Source organism: Daldinia vernicosa (genome assembly GCF_022497035.1).
Source record: "Daldinia vernicosa strain CBS 139.73 unplaced genomic scaffold F5Y00scaffold_44, whole genome shotgun sequence".
NCBI classification, from domain to species: Eukaryota; Fungi; Ascomycota; class Sordariomycetes; order Xylariales; family Hypoxylaceae; genus Daldinia; species Daldinia vernicosa.
Genome location: NW_025953960.1, coordinates 135,644 through 154,298, shown reverse-complemented (window position 1 = coordinate 154,298; position 18,655 = coordinate 135,644). Strand labels below are relative to the sequence as shown.

General features: G+C 47.3%; 7 protein-coding genes across 7 annotated transcripts; 5 read left to right on the top strand and 2 right to left on the bottom strand.

Moving 5' to 3' along the window:
- Positions 1–93: 93 nt before the first annotated feature.
- F5Y00DRAFT_145115 (amidase) lies at positions 94–2,108 on the top strand. The gene is made up of 4 exons (XM_048004413.1): positions 94–411; positions 475–786; positions 870–1,171; positions 1,245–2,108. The coding sequence occupies exons 1-4, from the start codon at positions 146–148 to the stop codon at positions 1,874–1,876; spliced, it is 1,512 nt and encodes a 503-aa protein (XP_047862333.1). The 5' UTR covers positions 94–145; the 3' UTR covers positions 1,877–2,108.
- F5Y00DRAFT_145119 (uncharacterized protein) lies at positions 2,109–3,734 on the bottom strand. Its single transcript, XM_048004414.1, has 2 exons — positions 3,164–3,734; positions 2,109–3,113 (listed from the first exon to the last, which is right to left on the bottom strand). Exons 1-2 carry the CDS (start codon positions 3,438–3,440, stop codon positions 2,341–2,343), a joined length of 1,050 nt encoding a protein of 349 aa, XP_047862332.1. The 5' UTR covers positions 3,441–3,734; the 3' UTR covers positions 2,109–2,340.
- Positions 3,735–3,847: 113 nt separating this feature from the next.
- Positions 3,848–6,150, top strand: F5Y00DRAFT_244010 (Pkinase-domain-containing protein). Its single transcript, XM_048008764.1, has 3 exons — positions 3,848–4,426; positions 4,491–5,166; positions 5,223–6,150. The coding sequence occupies exons 1-3, from the start codon at positions 4,390–4,392 to the stop codon at positions 5,479–5,481; spliced, it is 972 nt and encodes a 323-aa protein (XP_047862331.1). The 5' UTR covers positions 3,848–4,389; the 3' UTR covers positions 5,482–6,150.
- A 239-nt stretch (positions 6,151–6,389) lies between these two features.
- Positions 6,390–10,110, top strand: F5Y00DRAFT_244009 (Hira-domain-containing protein). Its single transcript, XM_048008763.1, has 4 exons — positions 6,390–6,579; positions 6,647–6,721; positions 6,791–9,700; positions 9,757–10,110. Exons 1-4 carry the CDS (start codon positions 6,543–6,545, stop codon positions 9,858–9,860), a joined length of 3,126 nt encoding a protein of 1,041 aa, XP_047862330.1. The 5' UTR covers positions 6,390–6,542; the 3' UTR covers positions 9,861–10,110.
- Positions 10,111–11,341: 1,231 nt separating this feature from the next.
- Positions 11,342–12,704, top strand: F5Y00DRAFT_254651 (glycosyltransferase family 15 protein; the record flags this gene model as incomplete). Its single annotated transcript, XM_048010197.1, has 2 exons — positions 11,342–11,689; positions 11,790–12,704. 2 exons carry the CDS (start codon positions 11,342–11,344, stop codon positions 12,702–12,704), a joined length of 1,263 nt encoding a protein of 420 aa, XP_047862329.1.
- A 1,329-nt stretch (positions 12,705–14,033) lies between these two features.
- F5Y00DRAFT_272043 (uncharacterized protein) lies at positions 14,034–14,833 on the top strand (the record flags this gene model as incomplete). Its single annotated transcript, XM_048012904.1, has 2 exons — positions 14,034–14,269; positions 14,341–14,833. 2 exons carry the CDS (start codon positions 14,034–14,036, stop codon positions 14,831–14,833), a joined length of 729 nt encoding a protein of 242 aa, XP_047862328.1.
- A 1,119-nt stretch (positions 14,834–15,952) lies between these two features.
- F5Y00DRAFT_254650 (putative OPT peptide transporter Mtd1) lies at positions 15,953–18,445 on the bottom strand (the record flags this gene model as incomplete). Its single annotated transcript, XM_048010196.1, has 4 exons — positions 15,953–17,883; positions 17,940–18,004; positions 18,070–18,172; positions 18,226–18,445. The coding sequence occupies 4 exons, from the start codon at positions 18,443–18,445 to the stop codon at positions 15,953–15,955; spliced, it is 2,319 nt and encodes a 772-aa protein (XP_047862327.1).
- Between the last annotated feature and the right edge of the window lie 210 nt (positions 18,446–18,655).

Below are 18,655 nucleotides of genomic sequence, written 5' to 3'. Positions count from 1 at the left end.
GGCACGTGACTAAATACAAATAATACCTATTGCCGACTTCGCTCCAAGAGGTAGTAGTTATCTGAATTAGTTATCTTATTACCATAATAAAATTCTATCAATTTCAAACTAGATTTCATCTCCGTAGACGATTCATGTATCCGGCATGGCTTGTATACTACGCAATCCATCGGCTATACGTTGCCGCGTAGGCCTTACTGACCAAGTCCAGGTTCCTATGAGTGGGCGATTATCTGCGTTGTCTTCACGGGCTCTGCAACCCCTCTTAACGTTCAGAACGCCGCGATATTTTAGCACTCAAGCTACCGACCGACAGAATGACCATCTTACGACCCTAAAGGCGCAGAAGAGCAGATTAATGGATGCATTGCACAATACATGCTCTTTTGGGACGGGTAAGCGATGGGGAAGGTAAGTCTACTTCTAAAGTCGATATTCCTGCATGGTCACATACTTATATCTAACTAATTACAGCGCTCCAACCGAGACAGGTATGTCACGGCTTGCATTGAGCAACTCAGATAAGCAGGCTCGGAATTGGTTCATCAAGATAACCATGGCTTTGGGATGTAATGTTAATGTTGATGCTATGGGCAACATATTCGCTATCCGTCCTGGTCGATGTGAAGGACCGGCGACGTTTGCTGGATCTCATCTCGATACACAGCCGAGCGGTGGTCGTTATGATGGGATCCTCGGCATCTTAGCTGGTATCGAGATGCTCAATGTACTACAGGAACACAAGGTAGAGACCGAGTTCCCAGTTGGTGTTGTAAACTGGACTAAGTATGTCTGACCATATCTCAGGGTGTTTGCCACCTCCAGTTGGCTATATCTTGAAGAGAAATCGAACTGATAGGTTATAATAGTGAAGAAGGCGCTCGATTTCCGATTAGCATGATGTCTTCGGGGGTATGGGCTGAAGAGATCCCCCTGGACCGTGCTCATAATACTCGGGAGGTAGGCGGGGGCACTGCGACAGTAAAATCCGAATTGGAGCGAATTGGATATCTCGGTTCAACACCAGCGAGCCACCGGAGCACTCCCATGGCCGCTCATTTCGAACTTCATATCGAGCAAGGTCCGATCTTAGAAACGGAAAAACAGAAAGTCGGAGTTGTAAAGGGGGTTCAGGCTTATAAGTGGTTCACCGTCGACGTTCATGGACGAGGTACTTAACCCGTGCCCATTTCTATGAAACGAGATAATCAAGTGATTCTGAGCTGACTGTATGGGGCTATCAGATGCACACACAGGCACTACGCCTCTAAAAAGCCGCGCCGATGCGATGCTGCTTGCAGCACGCTTGATCACGCATTCGCATCGCCTAGCAACTGCGCATTCCGCAGTTGCTTCGACAGGTATCCTAACACTAAGCCCCGGCAGCACAAACACGATTCCTGGACACGTGAGCTTCACGCTCGATATCCGTGCGCCTGCTGATGCTACCATTGATGCCATGGAGACTGATCTAAAGCGGGACTTCGCAGCGCTGGCTGCGGGCAACGATATTGGGGGACTTCTCGCCAACTCAACGCCAGGGAAGCCGCTAAGTGTTGAATGGCGAACGGACTTTGTCTCTCCCGCCACGATATTTCACCCAGACTGTATTGACGTGGTAAGGGCTTCTGCCGAGGCGGTCACCGGCAGTAGTAGTCTGGTGCGGGATATGACTAGCGGGGCTGGACATGACAGTGTATACGCCAGTCGACGATGTCCGACGAGCATGATCTTCGTTCCATCGAAGAACGGCGTTAGCCACAACCCCGAGGAGTACACTAGCCCCGAAGACTGCACAATAGGTGCAGATGTTCTTTTGCAGAGTGTACTGAGATATGACCGTATGAGGGCCGACGGTAAGGTACAAGTTGTCTAGGTATCTCCGTAGGAGAATGAAGATAACAAAGTTGACACGACGAACACCTCCATGTAGTGGTTTGTGAGTCACCGCAACCACTATTAATGCAGTATATAGCAATCGGTAAAAATTGACTTTATGAGCTGGCGACCATAATGCTTAAGTTTTGTTTTGGGCTGTTGCTGTCCTTGGAGGACCTAACACTTAAAATATTTATAATGGGGGCTTATACCAACTTAATCGAAGGGGATACCTTTGGCATATTGTAATTTCGATGGTGTTGTTATGGGACCATCTCTTGTATGCTAGGTCTGGACATTCTGAAGAAATTGTCTACGACATCGCTGCAGACTCCTGATCATGATTGCAAGGGCGTGAGGATGTGTTTAAGCTTTAGCTTGAGGGGGGGCGAACTGAGCAAAACTTTATATGCCGTGGCAGGGATATTGTAGTTTGTTAAAACATTGAAACGGATATGAAATTCAGTCTTTCATCTGTCTGACGTTCAAGTTAATGCGCTTATTCCGCATCCACCCTTTCCATTCTTGAAACTTGTCACCTTCTGCCGGCCAATCGGCTAGGAAATCTGGACAGGTGCCTTTGAGAACCTTTGGTACGCCATGCCAAGCATATCGGGATTCTTGGGTCATGTAAATGGCATCTCCGGATCGTAGTCGCAGAAGAAGATATGGCTTCTCGGAAGCTTCTCTACCGGTCGACGTGTGTTTATAGCCATTCGGCGCAATCATGAATAATGCATCACAGCCTATGCTGAGACTTACAAGACCCTTGTCTGATTCCTCACTAACATCTCGATGCATCATCATCGTGTCCCCCGGACTATAAAAGTTGACAATAGCAGCCTGAGCAGCAGTGTCCGGGAAGAGGGTCTGAAGGAAATTGGCAATATCATGAGGAAAATCAGGAGGAGCTTGGTTAGGATATTCTCGATTTGTCCAATCATATTGCCCTCCGAGCGTAACCCAAGATAATCGCCGTTCAAGGACTTGCTTGATAGACAAGGACTTGTGAACGGTCGGGTCTTTTGGCAGGAACTTTGCTGATGCTTCTGGAGAGTAGGAGAAGAAAGACCGGGAATCAACGTCCGCATCATCTTGCTTTTCTAGATAGGGAAGATCATAGTGTAAGTGTAAATTAGTCTGGTGAGTGGGATTGCTTAGATCCCTATGAACCATGCGATGTAATAGTGCTTTCTGCGTTCTTGGTGGTATTAAAGAGGGAAATATAAGCAAGCCTGTGATCTAGTATGAGAATAATCGTCGGGATGGTGAGGAGTGGGCTTACCTGGGAGTAGAGGATGGAAATAGAAAGGAGCATCTTCGATAGTTTGGCTTTCGTCCCAGTCACTACCCTCGAGTTGCTTAAAAGAGGTGGTGAGATTTTCACTTGGGATATGCCCTGCTAGCTTAAATGCGCCCACAGTATTCGGGGGGTCTAGCTCATCTATGTCCGGGTGACTCGTGAATTCCTCATGGTCAGTCCTCGAATATTTTTTCCATGTAGCCTTGAGCTCTTCATCTGGTTGCTCATGAGCATCCAGGGTAGTGAGGTCGAGTGTCATAGCGGTTGAAGACGTAGGAATATCGGTGTTACGTGTTAATAGATTAGATAAGATACCAGAAACACCCTTTTCCTTGTTTCGTTTCTAGAGTTTGAGAGTTTGAGAGTTCGATCATGACATTTTTCATGCTCAGATGCCCCTGTCACTTTGTATGCATGTGAAAATGTGATGCATAGGTAGAAATTATATTGTTATGTAGGTACGAAGTATGTATCGATAAGATATGAGAGAGCAATATGTACCTGCATGCGGGTTTATAGCTGAAAAGATACATATACATAAGGTTAGGTACACAACTGCATACCAGACGTGTACAATACATACATACATGTATCATACGTAGCTGCTTATTTAAACGCGCATTAGCGGCCTGAACCCCGAGCCACAAACGCGATTTGGCTTTGTTAGCCACAAAGTCAGCGCGTGTCAAAAGTTATGAACCCACTGTTTACCTTGTATTATTGGGAAAACAACTGCAACCTACCTTAATCCACCAGTCCACACCCCATGAGCTGTAAAATCCCAATTTCAACCCACATACCGCCAACAATCCTTTCACGGATTCTCGCAGCAGACCGAACTTCTTGCAGTACTTAACACATCCCTGGTACCAATGGAGTTTTGACAGACTGCGAGATCGTACAGGATCAACTCTGTTCGCTCCTTTCGATACACACTCATAGGCAACGTTTGTTCTGGTTATCCTCGTCGAGATTCGAGATTCTCTCTCTCCCACTATTGCCCCTCGTTTTCTGTTGTTACCCCCCAACCCACACCACCATTCAAACGCTCGAGTAAATAGCAACCGAGTTCAATTTCTTTGGTGCAGGTTACCCTCCAGAATTCGAGGTTCCCATAGTCATTCAACGCCTCTCCTCCAATCTAATTTTTGTTTCTTACATTCCTTCGATCCAATTCAATTCTAGTGCAGTAATAGCCATCCTTGAAAATGGATAACTACCAGAAGCTTGAGAAGATTGGCGAAGGTAAGCCGAACTTGTACGTCTCAAACTTCAAACTTGTTATTTGCTAAATCACGTTTGCTTTTAGGCACTTATGGTGTCGTTTATAAAGCCCGAGACTTGGCCCATGGCGGCCGTATCGTCGCATTGAAGAAGATTCGTCTCGAATCTGAGGATGAGGGTGTTCCTAGTACTGCCATTCGAGAGATCTCTCTGCTCAAGGAGATGCGTGACCCCAACATCGTCAGACTGTTTAACATCGTCCATGCCGAGGGCCACAAGCTCTACTTAGTCTTCGAATTTCTCGACCTCGATCTGAAGAAGTACATGGAGGCACTTCCCGTTAGCGATGGTGGTCGCGGTAAAGCTCTACCTGAAGGTTCGGGGCCCGAGCTGGGACGCCTTGGACTGGGTAGTAGCATGGTTCGCCGATTCATGAGCCAGCTTTGCGAAGGAATACGATACTGCCATAGCCACCGAATTCTGCACCGAGATCTCAAACCGCAGAACTTGCTGATTGACCGCGACGGAAACTTGAAGCTTGCCGACTTTGGCTTGGCGCGTGCTTTTGGAGTGCCCCTTAGAACATATACCCACGAGGTCGTTACGCTCTGGTACCGGGCCCCGGAGATTCTACTTGGCGGACGACAGTACTCCACGGGTGTCGACATGTGGTCCGTAGGCTGTATCTTTGCAGAGATGTGCACTAGGAAACCGTTGTTCCCCGGAGACTCGGAGATCGACCAGATTTTCAAGACTTTCCGGTAAGTATACCTTTTCGATGCTGTCTGTGATTACTCATTGCTCATTACATTTTTAGCTTATTGGGTACTCCTACTGAGGAGGTATGGCCTGGAGTTACTTCTTACCCCGACTTCAAAGCTTCATTCCCCAAGTGGGTACGTGACCATTCGACGGTCCTATGCTCGAACCTTGATGACAACGGCCTCGATCTTCTAGAAGCTCTGCTCGTATACGATCCCGCCGGCCGAATTTCTGCTAAGCAAGCCTGCCATCACCCTTACTTCAATGATCTACCTCGCCAGCCGACCCGATATGGAAGTAATGGATACGCTTGAGTTCTATTTCGTCTTATCGAATGAACTAGGCATCTTACGGCTCAGCCCAAAGCACAATATGCTTACTTATACGGAGCATTAGTATTGCCCTTCAGGATACGGCGACTCGGGCATTAATCAACGACAATGACAACAATACTATGTAACACTATCATCAGATATGTCCTTTATCAGGAATCCTCTGCGTCTCTTATGCCTTGAGCGGATCTGTGGAGGAAGTATCCTCGTCAGGTTTCCCATGTTTTCGCAACCTATGCAGTCCATGGACGATGACTTTACAGGGCGTTGGGAGGGGATACTCGGCATTTGAGAGGAGTCAGGAAGGAAAGGGAACTGTGCATAAGAATGGCCTCTTTTTCCCTCGGGGGTCATGGACACGGCAGCATGATAATCATAGGTCCTCGGATCTTCTCGCCGGACCGGAAATGCCCCCTTTTTTGTTTTCTTTTGTCTGAACTCTGAATTAGTTGCTCGGCTTCAGAGATGATGTATTTGCCATGGCATACCCAGGTAGGGTGAAGCAATTAAGATTTGTTACATTCTCCGATTGATGGACTTGATGATTCCGTTTCTTTATGCATCCCTTATAAGGGCTTAGGTACCTAACCTAACCCATAACCTGTAGAAATGTTCGGTAGGCAAATATTCTTTATACATGCATCAAAGTTGGCTTACACTAGGCGCACGTATGTGGGGTTCGAGACTTTAGGTATTAGTAGGTACCTCCTAACCTAGGTAAGTACCTGTTTAGTACCGACTGCCGGATACTTGGGTCGGCGTCAGGGCACACTGTACTGTAAGGTGATGTGAAGCTAAGGTTAGGTACATGTAGGTAGGTATTTAAAGATGTATCCCTTAGCTGAAAAGAAAGATTACGTAAACTTTTAAATTGATCGAAACTTGGGCCGCGTCGCGCGCCACGGATTCTTCGATTCTTCGACAACCAACCTTTTATTGAAACTTCTGAGGCACGCGCATTTATTCTGATTGTTCCCATCCTAGTTTAATTGACGTTTACTTTATGCCGACATGCGAATTACAATCCCAATTATCGAGTCACCATGCGCATCATTAAGCCGTCATGGCTGAGCCATAGAGGTATGGGACCTGTGTTTGTTGATGAGCTTTCTGGGGATAGAGAAAATAAGGCTGACTATTTCTGAAGGCGAACAGAAAGACTTCGAGGTCTACAGCTGCCACATATCGCCTGATGGAAAGCGACTTGCAACAGCTGGTGGAGGTGCGTTTTTAGCAATGCTTGATCACCACAAGCTTTATTTGCGCTGATATCTTACTTGCTTTGCTTTAGATGGCCATGTTCGAGTTTGGTCAACCGAATCCATCTACAATGCCGACGATCCTTCCTACACGAAACCTAGGCAGCTTTGCCATATGAGCCATCATCTAGGAACTATTCATTCCGTGCGATTCTCACCCAATGGCCGCTACCTTGCATCGGGAGCAGACGACAAAATCATATGTATATATCAGCTTGAGAGTGGTCCACCTACTATCGCGCCTTTCGGAACGAACGAGCCGCCACCTGTCGAGAATTGGAAGACTTCGAGGCGACTGATAGGGCACGACAATGATGTCCAAGATCTTGCGTGGTCTTACGATGGGTCGATTCTTGTCTCTGTGGGTCTTGATTCCAAGGTCGTCATCTGGTCGGGACACACTTTCGAGAAGCTCAAAGTACTTGGAAATCATCAAAGCCATGTGAAGGGTATTACTTTCGACCCTGCCAATAAGTTTTTTGCTACCGCTAGCGATGACCGAACTATCAAGATTTTCCGTTTTACTCCCCCCGCCCCTAATGCGACCCAACATGACATGGTCAACAACTTTCAACTCGAGACTACTATTAGCGCTCCCTTCAAATCATCCCCACTGACTACGTATTTCAGAAGGTGCTCATGGTCACCTGATGGAAATCATATTGCTGCAGCTAATGCCGTCAACGGTCCCGTAAGTTCGGTCGCTATTATTGAGCGAACCAGATGGGACAGTGAAATTAACCTGATCGGCCACGAAGGTCCTACGGAAGTGTGTATGTTCTCTCCTAGGTTATTTCATACCAAAAAACCTGTGGAGAATGGAGCGACCAATGGTCATTCTGGGGGGACTTTGGTGACGGTGATAGCATCGGCCGGCCAAGATAAGACACTGAGCGTATGGAACACTAACACGTCAAGACCCGTGGTTATTTTGCAAGATATGGCATCAAAATCTATATCCGACCTTGCCTGGACTCCTGATGGTCAAATTCTGTTCGCGTCGAGTCTCGACGGCGGTATTGTCGCAGTCAAATTTGACACCGGAGAGTTGGGCTGGGTGGCCAACCTAGAAGAGACGGACAAGGCCCTATCCAAATATGGCGCCTCTCGAAAAGCCATGGGAATAGCGGAAGATGTTGATGGACTTCAACTCGAAAACCATAGCAAGGAGGGGGAGAGAAAAGGTGCCGAATCGCGAATGGGGGCGCTGATGGGCGATTTTCATCCGCTTCCTAAAGACGCTCCACCTACGACGAATGGGGTTAAGAGTAGCGCTGCAACACCGAATTTGCCAACAACAAATGGACAAACAGATGTCCAGCCAGAGAAAGAAAAGGCCCCCGTTGTAGAAGAGTCGGCCGATAAAGCTGCCGAGCGGGTGAATGAACTGAAATCCCGTGTGACCATTACTAAGGACGGGAAGAAAAGAGTTGCACCTATGCTCATCTCGTCATCCGGGACTGGTCAGTCATCACTTCCCCAGAGCCAGCTGGTGGGATCTAGCTCCTCCAAAGCTGCGCAAAACGATGCGCCACAAACGATACTGGATCTTTCGAAGCCGTACGATGGACTGCCAGAAGGTGGTCTAGCGGCTATGCTTCTTGGGAATAAAAGGAAAGCGATTACGTCGGAGGGTGAAGATGATGATGAACCTCCAAATAAGCGATCAGCTTCTGGACCAAGAACTATAGTGAGAAATGGAGTAGAAGGTCTTGAGCCCGCGACTCTCGAACCGCCCAAACATGGTCTTATACCAACTCCCGAATATCTCCGACCAGCCATCCTCAATCCCTCTATCGCAGTTTCTCAAGTCCGTCTAGCAGTACCTAAAGTTAGGTCACATATTATCCGTCCATTAGAACGGGGTGTTTTGCAGGATGAAAGCAGCGTAGAGGAGGCATCGAAAGTACCCGAAAACGTCATCTTAGAAGCAAAAAATCCAGTATCGATTCGAGATCCCTCGCACATCACGGCCGCGAAACGTGGTAGTCTACTGTGGCAAGACTATCTTCCACGGGCTATCATCCTTGTAACTGGCAGCAAGAGATTCTGGGCTGCGGCATGTGAAGATGGCAGCTTATATACTTGGACTCCCGCAGGCCGTCGATTAATAAATGCGATGGTGTTGGAATCCCAGCCGGTGATTCTGGAGTGTCGCGATTGGTGGTTGCTTTGTATCACAGCGGTTGGTATATGTCATGTTTGGAATATTAACACACTATCCTCGCCCCATCCACCGGTATCTCTTGCGCCCGTATTGGAGATCGCCATCAGCTCGCTCCAGACACATAGTGCCATGCCGGGTCCTGGTGTCACATCTGCACATTTAAACTCTAGCGGCCATATTGTTGTCACCCTTACCAATGGCGATGGATACTTCTACTCCCCAACAATGTATTCCTGGCAACGTCTTTCTGAATCGTGGTGGGCTGTAGGTAGCCAGTACTGGAATAGCAACGACTCTTCAGTTGGGGCATTGCAGTCTACTGCGGTTGGCTCTACATCTTCCAAGGACGGGCAGAGTGATGGAGCGACTGTTTCAGCCGGCATTATTCCCTACTTGGAACGACATACAACGAACGAGTTTCTGCTGAAGGGGAGAGCATACACCTTACAACGCCTAATTAAGACTTTGCTATCGAGGGACGGCTTCGAAACGTTCGAGTCTAGTGTTAGTATTGCTCATTTAGAGAACCGAATTGCTGGTGCCTTACAGTTGGGTTCGAAGGACGAGTTCCGACTATATCTATTCATGTACGCAAAACGGATCGGAGCAGAAGGGCACCGAGGGAAAGTAGAAGAGCTTCTCAACAGCTTAGTAGGAGGTGTGCTGCAAGATAAAAAGGGGGGTAATGTAGGAGGCAAGGGATGGTATAGTCAAGATGATGATATTTGCGGGTGGGATCGTAAGGATCTATTGAAAGGCGTTGTGATGATTCTAGGTAAGTCGTGTTATGGTCAAACTCGGTCTTTTCGTTCAATGCTAACTGTCACCCAGGAAAATTCAGGGAACTCCAACGGATTACTGTACAATATGCACGAATCCTCGAGCTCACCCATGAGGATGACATAACTGGCGACGCTATGATGGTTGAAACGTGATGTAGCGTTTCTAGTAAAGGGGGAGTTAGGTTAAAAATAAGGGGTATTCATTATTGGCTTCTAAGGCCTAGGTACCAACCCTCGTTGTCTTTTATCTAATCTGACATCGCTTTGTATTATAACCTCAACCCATAACTAAATAAGACTACAGAGTACAGTCTAGATGATCATTTAGCTTCTACAGTACTTAATCTTAGGTGCTTTGGTAGCGTCTACTTGAGCGGTATGCGTGACTTAGGATTGGATAATGGGCAGGTGACTAGCCCGGTGAATCGACTTCTGGCCGGCATCTGACCGGTAGACTAGATTCGTTCCTATGGTCCCCGTGAACTGCAGAGGGAAGTTACGTCCCCTATGAAATAGCGGTGTTTCCCTGACAATCTTATGACAGGTACAACGGGCTCTAGGGTTGTTTGTTCCCGCCAAACCAGCAATCAATCATATCCAATCTCCAATCTTTAAGTGCCCAAGTAGATATGCTGCGTTTTTCCAAAACAACACTAACCACCACAACATCCCCAAACGCCTTTTGTTTTTGTCTATAGACGTTTGCCATTCTTTTCGTTCACACTTTCACTATTTCGCGTCTCGTCCTACTAACTCTCCTTAAACAATAAACAACCGTCTTCTAGGGCAATTGACTACCACCTATTAAAACATTTCTGCCTCAATTTCAATCACGTCTCCGTCTCCCACCCCCCTTACTCGCACCGCCGATTAACGCATGCCGCGTCTAGGTTAGTCTAATCCTTTTCTATGAAGTACACCCTAATATCCTTAATGCCTGGTACCCATGTTAACCATTATGGGATTCGTCAAAGACAGATGGAATTCCATACTCCTAAAGCATACTCTCGTCACGCCGCCGGCGGGGGAGGTGCTCATATGTCCCGATCATCCAGCAGCAGAGGTCATGTAGCGTCCTTATCGTGCTCTTCGATCGACGACCTTACTCCTCTACCTCTAAGTCTCAATCCTCAAGAAAATGAAACAGGTGATGATACTCTGGCTATCGCCCCTGAGAATGCAGTTGAACCAACCCATAGCAAGATCCAAGGGTTCCCTACTTGGAACTTTCTTCCTCGCCGGGTCAGGTACGTTCCCAGTTACGTTCCCAGTTATACCAACCAATGTGACCAATCGATTAATACTACTGTATTTTCTAAAGGCCTTTCTCCTTTCGCAAGATTGTCCTCTTCTGCCTAGCATCCGCTCTCGTAGGCAGTGCTTGGTTGTCTACCTGGGAGCCAGAGAAGTCAATCGATCTAGAAACTCCAGTCATTGACGCTTACGTACCCCCTATGCCGCATCCACCTGCTGGATATACTATACAAGCAGATACCAGCCATCCAATCCAGTGGCTCCGCAAGAATACCATCCTAGATCTGCAAGATCTACCGGCCCAGCAGGTACAGGCATTGATTGAGACACGTCCAAAAGCTGCCTTTATCTCCCTTGTGAGAAATGAGGAGGTGGAAGAAATGGTCGCTAGCATCCTTCAGGTGGAAGCTCGATTCAACAGCCGGGAAACTCACGGATACGATTGGGTCTTCTTCAATAATGAGGAGTTCACTGAAGGGTTTAAAGCAGCCGTGTCTAAAGCTACCGATTCCCAATGCTACTTCGAACGCATCCCTCAAGAGCACTGGAGAATTCCATCTTGGATCGACATTGACCGGTTTGATATTGGTCGTCAATTCATGGGTGGTATTGGTGTCGGCAAGGCGTGGTTACAAAGCTACCATCATATGTGTCGTTGGAACGCTGGTATATTCGCCTTGGAGAAACGTCTTGCCGATTATGACTGGTTTTGGAGAGTTGAGCCTGGTGTAAGTTAGCCTCCTTTGCAATTTGTTTACGAAAGTCACAATTGTCCGCCCCTGTCAGCGATGCCCCTTTCGATACCCACAGCTAACAAAGGTATTGTAGGTCAAGTTCTCCTGTGATATCAATTACGACGTGTTCCGATTTATGCAAGATAACAATATGGCGTACGGATTTAATATGGCCATTCTCGACGATGCCCGATCTTTCCCTTCTCTATGGGAGCGAACCAAAGAATTCATCGACCATAACGAGGAGTTGGTAAATGAAGAGGCAGATTTCGATTGGTTACTGTACACGGCTGAAGATCATGATGATGTGATTCGTCCGCACACGGGTGCCAAGGAGGGCCTGGGTGATGGGGAGTACAACAATTGCCAGTTTTACTCCAATTTTGAAATTGGTTCTCTGAAGTTCTTCCGCAGCAAAGAACACAGGGCATATTTCGACCATCTGGACAAAGCTGGCGGGTTTTATTATGAACGGTTTGGGGATGCTCCTGTTCATACACTCAGTGTTAGCATGTTCTTGCCCAAGAGTCGAATCTGGTACTTTCGTGATATCGGCTATGCGCATGGTCTCTGTGAGCAATGCCCTCCTCATGAACGCCAGTTAGCGCCCGAATTGCAACGAAAGACGCTGCTGCCACGAGAAATAGAACAAGAAGTACCCGAACCAACCAAATATAATACCCAAGCAATGATGGAGGGACCATTCGAAAGCTTCGGCAGTAAGCATCAGCGATGGACTACAATGGCACAAGATGTCCAACGTCAAAAGGGAATACCTGGTCTCGCGTGCGGCTGCACCGTCAATGCGATCGACAGCAATAATGCAAAACTCGTGCCTTATGAGTCAAAGCAGCGAAAGCCTTCGGACCCATGCATTCGTAAGTTTCTAGGGGGTAAATGGCTCGTCAAGAAGGACAAGGTATCTGATTTGAATAGTGACACAGGAATTATTGGGAGCAGTGATAGTGTTGAGTACGTTCTGGATGGTCGAGATGGTAACCCCTTTTAGTAGAGGCGCGTTCCGCAGAGCTGTACTCAACACGTTCATCATCCTAGGTCCGTTTTGGGCGACTCTTTGGGCGGATAGCAAACTTAGGGCTTCATCTGATATGGGTAACCCTCATAAATTACACCTTGTTGCTCCGCTCAACTTGGAGTAGGCCGAAAGGCGAAGTGACTCTCCAGGACCCAGGGTTATAGATTGACCCTTATTTGCATGAAGCCGATCGATACGCGAACACCAGCTTTCTGTCGTATTCTTACTCCCGCAGCTCACATCTAAGTGTTGAGATCTGAAGAAGCTTCGGAACTATTTCTTCGCCCCAGCCAAGCCACCGTCATCTTTGAGTTGCATCCCCTTGCGTTGCGTTATGATCTGGTTGGTCATATTAAAGTCATTCTTGCACTGCTGAGAATATTACTCGATTCGCAGTAGGCTGTCGATCCTAGGTGAGGATTAACACACTACTGATTTTCCTACAGCATTTTCATCTTTGTACTAGCAAGGTTCACACCAAGGAATACCCAATCCTCATTTGGTTTTACAATGAGCTGTTTTTATCGCACCGTTCTGTCGCAGGGACAATGGCTCCAAACCTTGAAAGCCAATTCGCCTGATTTCTGGTACCATATTGACGTTAATTAGCCTTTCTTGCAGAAAGTTTGCCCTATCGTCAAGGCCACACATCCAGCCCATTGCGTTGTGTTCTTAAATCTTGCTCAATATGGCAAGTCAGATACCTAGGACCTAGGTAGTTAGGTACCTACGTAATAAATGACGCTTAAATCAAACCACTACTTTGATTTGTGATTCGATACCTGAAACTATAGCGGATTGGACCCAAAAGAATACTGACAGGCGTATGCGCAGACGGGGATATACATCTCAATGCCGTAGCCGATCAGGCCATACCCAGGACGACCGGCATCCATCCCGTCCGGCACTCGCTAGAGATGCCAACAGCAACATTAATACCGGAGTTAGATGCATCGTAGATATTCCTAGTAAATAAATGCTGAGAGGTAGGTAGACTTTGATCTTTGCTGTGTTACCCCTGGGATTCAACAGAAGACAACCCCTCCCTAAAAAGCATTCGTACAACACGATCTGATGCGGGTTGATGCGGGCCAAGGTCTTGTTTACTTCATAATCCTCCCCGTGTCTTGTTTAGTACCTAAGTTGTCTCACATTGCGAGGTGGCACAAGGTGGATGCAGCTGACAGCCAAGAGCGGTAAGATTGAGTAGCAGAACGTGTTAGTTTTATTTTCTCCTCGACGTAATATTCTCTATGTTACTTCTATGCATAGAACCTTTCATAGATAGAAAATAATTTAGCTATGCTGACAGCCTTAGCTCTCCAACCGTCGTGTTTAACCCAGATCTGGGTATCTTCAAAAGGGGGAGCCGACTCGGGTATCGTCCTCGGCAACCCGCACGATACGGGCTGCTGGCCTGGCGGCAGAGACCTGGCTACCACCTTCTCACCTGCAATCTGCCCGTCAGGATATGTGAGTGCATGCGATATCACGTCAAGCCACAGTACCGACGAGACCGTGTGGGCGTGCTGTCCAACGTAAGTTCGTTTCATTCTTGACGTACTAACGTCGTCTTTACCGATTAAGAGATAGCTAATTATATCTTAAGCCAGTTTAGCTGTGATGGCGGTTACTACTCCTGCCTTTCGGGTTTAAAGCCCGGGGACACAAGGGTATACACCGTGACCGACACCGATCGCCTCGGAAATACTTTCACAACGACGTGGTCAACAGACGGAGGGATAAATGCGCACTCGATTAAAGTTGCGTTTCATTCATCTGATATTGTCGCGACTTCCACGTCGACGCCAGTGGATTCCGCAAACTTGTCAACAGGCGCTGCTGCCGGAGTAGGGGTCGGGGTCGGCATTGGTGTATTCCTTTTGTGCTTCGGCGTTTCGTGGCTCGTGTTGGGACGGTATAGACGCAAACGACTCGCCACGGCTCGCGAGCAAGTTGCTCCCCAGCAACTCCTAGGAGGATTAGACTCTCGTGGCTATCGTATGGACCCGTTGTCGATGGGCATAACTGAGTTGGATGGCTCTTCGCGCTTACAAGAGTTGGGGACGAAGAGAAAGACGGGTGAACTTCCAGCTAGTTAGTTAATCGGCGATATAGGAGGCGCGGGGAGAACCCCCTGAATGAATGCTGCGAAAGCTTAATATGATTAATACATGCATTGGTCTTAGGGATGTCAACGTAGTGCCTCTAGCCTTCCCTACCGCGAAACCGGTCTTAAGAATTAAGAATTGAGTCTGTTTGGTTAATAGTAAGATACCACATCCTTACCGCCCTTCGCTATTTTGCCAATCCCAGCGTAATTCTCAAGCTCTGAGAAACATCTCGCCATCATAAGCACCTAGGTACCTACTAACATTGTAATGGAATGAAAGTTTTAATATAAACGATGAAATGATATGTATGCACCTCATAGCCCCTTAGACGGAAAACATGATATTAAAGAGTCCGGCGTTAAAGTCAAACTTGAACGCGCGACGCAATCGGACCTGCCGATCGGCGTATGGGTCCACATAATCGCCCGGGGTTTGCCGCACCGGCCGCGCTCCATATTATAACCTTCCGTCCTCCATTATATAGTGGGGCCGTACAATCATTTTCTTTAGCACGATCACGCGAAGGCAGCCCTTGGAGCGCAATTATCTTCATAATAAGAAAACTCCACAGCACCTTATTTCTTCAGGGTTTCTTAAGTACTGAGCCCTTGGCTAGATTGGAAAGCATCCACCAAGGGTAAGACATCGAAATCGAACAGAGTATTAATTACGGTATTTGTTATAAATAGGCGCATCTCCAACTCCCCCGAGTATCGAACCCAAAATCTACCCGAAACTCTTCCTATCGCATTGTAAGAGTACTTTTGGGCACCTATTAGGTACCTAGGCATAGGGTAAAGGACTCGTGTGAATACTTGCGGTTACAGTTTTTTCGACATCAACAAATAGCCTGAGCGTTTTAATGGAATCTGAAATTATAAATTCATCTAGTAACAATTAGAAGCTAGCTAAAATATAGGCTCGATTTATGACGCTTTCTATGTTTGTATAACTTAAGTCGTATTTTGTAGTTGACGTGGATTAGATGATGATGTTTGAAGTTGCTGACAGCTATCGGGGGTCGCAGCTTGGCCGCAGACTTCAGACCAGGGTCATAATTAAAGGGCAACTTCGATGATTTCCGAAATTCAAGATTCTTTAAAGATTTTATAGGCAGTGATCGGGGTTACCAGATGGGTTTCCCCACCATGTTGGGAATGGATGAGCCGTTCCACTGGCGCCGAAGACTGCGAAAGATAGAATGAAAATCACCAGCTGGGATCCTCCATCCAATGCCGCCCCGATAAGATAATTATACTTGTTGTAGATTCTCGGCAATCGACGTCTTAGCCAGAGTTGCGAAAAGACACCAACCGCTATGGAAGACCAAATCCACGACGTATTTCCGTAGTAGTTAACACCACTATAGGCGACAATCAGGGCCGTATTAATAGGCCATTCCTTTAAACGGGGAATCACCTTGATCAAGCCCCAATGGAAGACTGGTATGACGAGGCCAATAACGATGCCAAGGGGAACAATAAGATAGCGTCCTGCCACTCCGTACATCTGTTTCGCCAGGGCCCACGTTACCGCTTGTGAGTTGAGACTTTGAACAATCGATCCGCTCCAGATGTTGTTACCTTGAGGATCAAGAAGGATTTCCCGTTGACTATTAACGATGATAGTCATGACGGCGTAGTTCAAACCTGCCCCGAGGAGAGTGCCGTAGATCTGGGTGGCGAACATGACACGATGAGGTACCTTCGTGTATTGTCCAACCTTGAGCCAATTTGCTAGGTTTACGGCCAGAAGAATGACTTGATGCGACCACGATGCGAAGAATAGGTTAGCCAACGGCAGGTTCGGGTGCACGGCGCCGGCGACCATCTTAGAGATCTGGTTGGTCGCCACTCCACTTCCGTATAACCCGTAGAGGATACAGGAAAAGGGGGCGATGAAGGATCCAAGAAGAAGAGATATAATGTATCCCCATACGGGAAGTGTGGTCTCGCCTATAATGTTCACGGCCAACCCGGCGAAAAAGCATAGGACAAAAAGCACCAGGTACCACCATTGCGGTACTTCCTTGTATTTTAGCATCGCTTGGTAATGCGGATCGGGTTGAGTTCTGCTGCGTGCCTGTTTCCACGCGAGAACCATGTCTTTGCCGAAGAATATAATGACGTGAGTTATCAGTGCTCCTATTGCGATGTTTTGGGTAAAATACCCCCAAACAGTGCTTGATGTCAGGTATGGCAGACCAACCTCGTTCAATTTATCTTCATCAATCACACCTCGCTCGTTCAAAATTGAGGTTGGTTGAAACACAGAACCGTTTCCTGAAAAGAGAGCTGTCGACATGAAAGGGAAACTCTTGGCGTTCCATGTATTACTGTAGTACAGCCCAAGCAAGGCGGAATACAAGATGACATAGCCGATCCAAGAATTTAGCTGCTGCTTTATCGGTAGTGACAGGTATTGACTTTGGATGTACTGCCAGTCCAGAGAGAAATTCAGAAGCCCAAGCCCCTCATTGGAAGAGGCTCCTCCAAATATGGTGGAGAAGATGGTACGGGTCCTTGCTGGAGCGCCCAATGATGCTAGGCAGAAGATAGAGATGCCACTGAACCATGGTATAATATATGCCGGAAATATCTCCCAGACCGCAGCAAACGCAAGTGCCCAGCCAAACTTGATAAGACGGCCTCGGTTGGCCACCCGGTCAAAATGGAGATTCTGGAAGAGAACGACCTGTGGCAGCGTCAACCAATATACCATCTCTGCAGGGTAGACGATGAGTGGTCGTAGAAGACCGGCTACTACGAATCCACAAAGTGAGATGGAGAAGGTAGCGAGGACCGCGGTAGAAGCAGAGACGGATCGATCATAGAACAATCGTTCTACGGCGTAGACTTCCACACCAGACAGTCCATTGTTGCCAGAAGAAGCGACTAGCGATGCTACCACATGCTCTTTGATCCCGAATGGCTGTCCAGAATTGACGAATCTGAGTATTTTCTGCACCCACTTTGCCTTGAACCGTTCTGGCCGTGGAGTTGAGAGGGCCCATGCTTCTCCAAATATAAATACCAAGACTATTGAGTATGAGTGCAAAGAAGCTAGGAGGATTATATTGGAAGAAGGGACGTACGCTGTATGAATACTGCCGAAACTTGTACCTGGAAGGGTTTAAATATGTAAAGCATGGTAATGACGCTTTTTTCAGGCTAGTTAGTTCGTCTTATATGAAAAATAATTGGAAGGGAAAATCAATTATTTACCTTGAAAGGGCCGTGAATACGGATCCTAAGACTATGGAGCGGAATGTCAAGGCAGGGTCGCCATCATCGCGAACTGATATTAGGAACTTGGATACATCGAACCCTGATCAAGTATGTTAACCACGGGAGCCAGAAAAAGGGGATCATATGCACTACCATTTCGAATAACGGGATGTCCCTTTACATACTCGGCATCATTTTCATTGTCGTGAGGAGAATCTTCGGCGCTGTCTTTACTTGCTTCGTGTTGCAAGTTTACGGTTGATTTGTCGCCATCAGGTGCGACAGGTGCTTCCGTCACCGTCGCTTTCTTGTGTACTTTAGCCGTGCTAGGGGCATCCTCCAGGACCGATGTTGTTTCAATGGGGCCCGACATTTTCTAGGGAGCCCGGAGCCTAGATCAAATTAAATGACCAGCTGAAAAGCTTCGCCTAATGCCACCTCTTGATACACGTGCATCAAGACAGAACGTAGTATAATTGAGGGAGGAGAGGAAAAGCTTGGCTTGTTATATTTTAAGACTCTTCGCCTCGCGCACGTTTGCCGGCGGCAAATAATATTTACATAGGTACACGATGGTGTGATG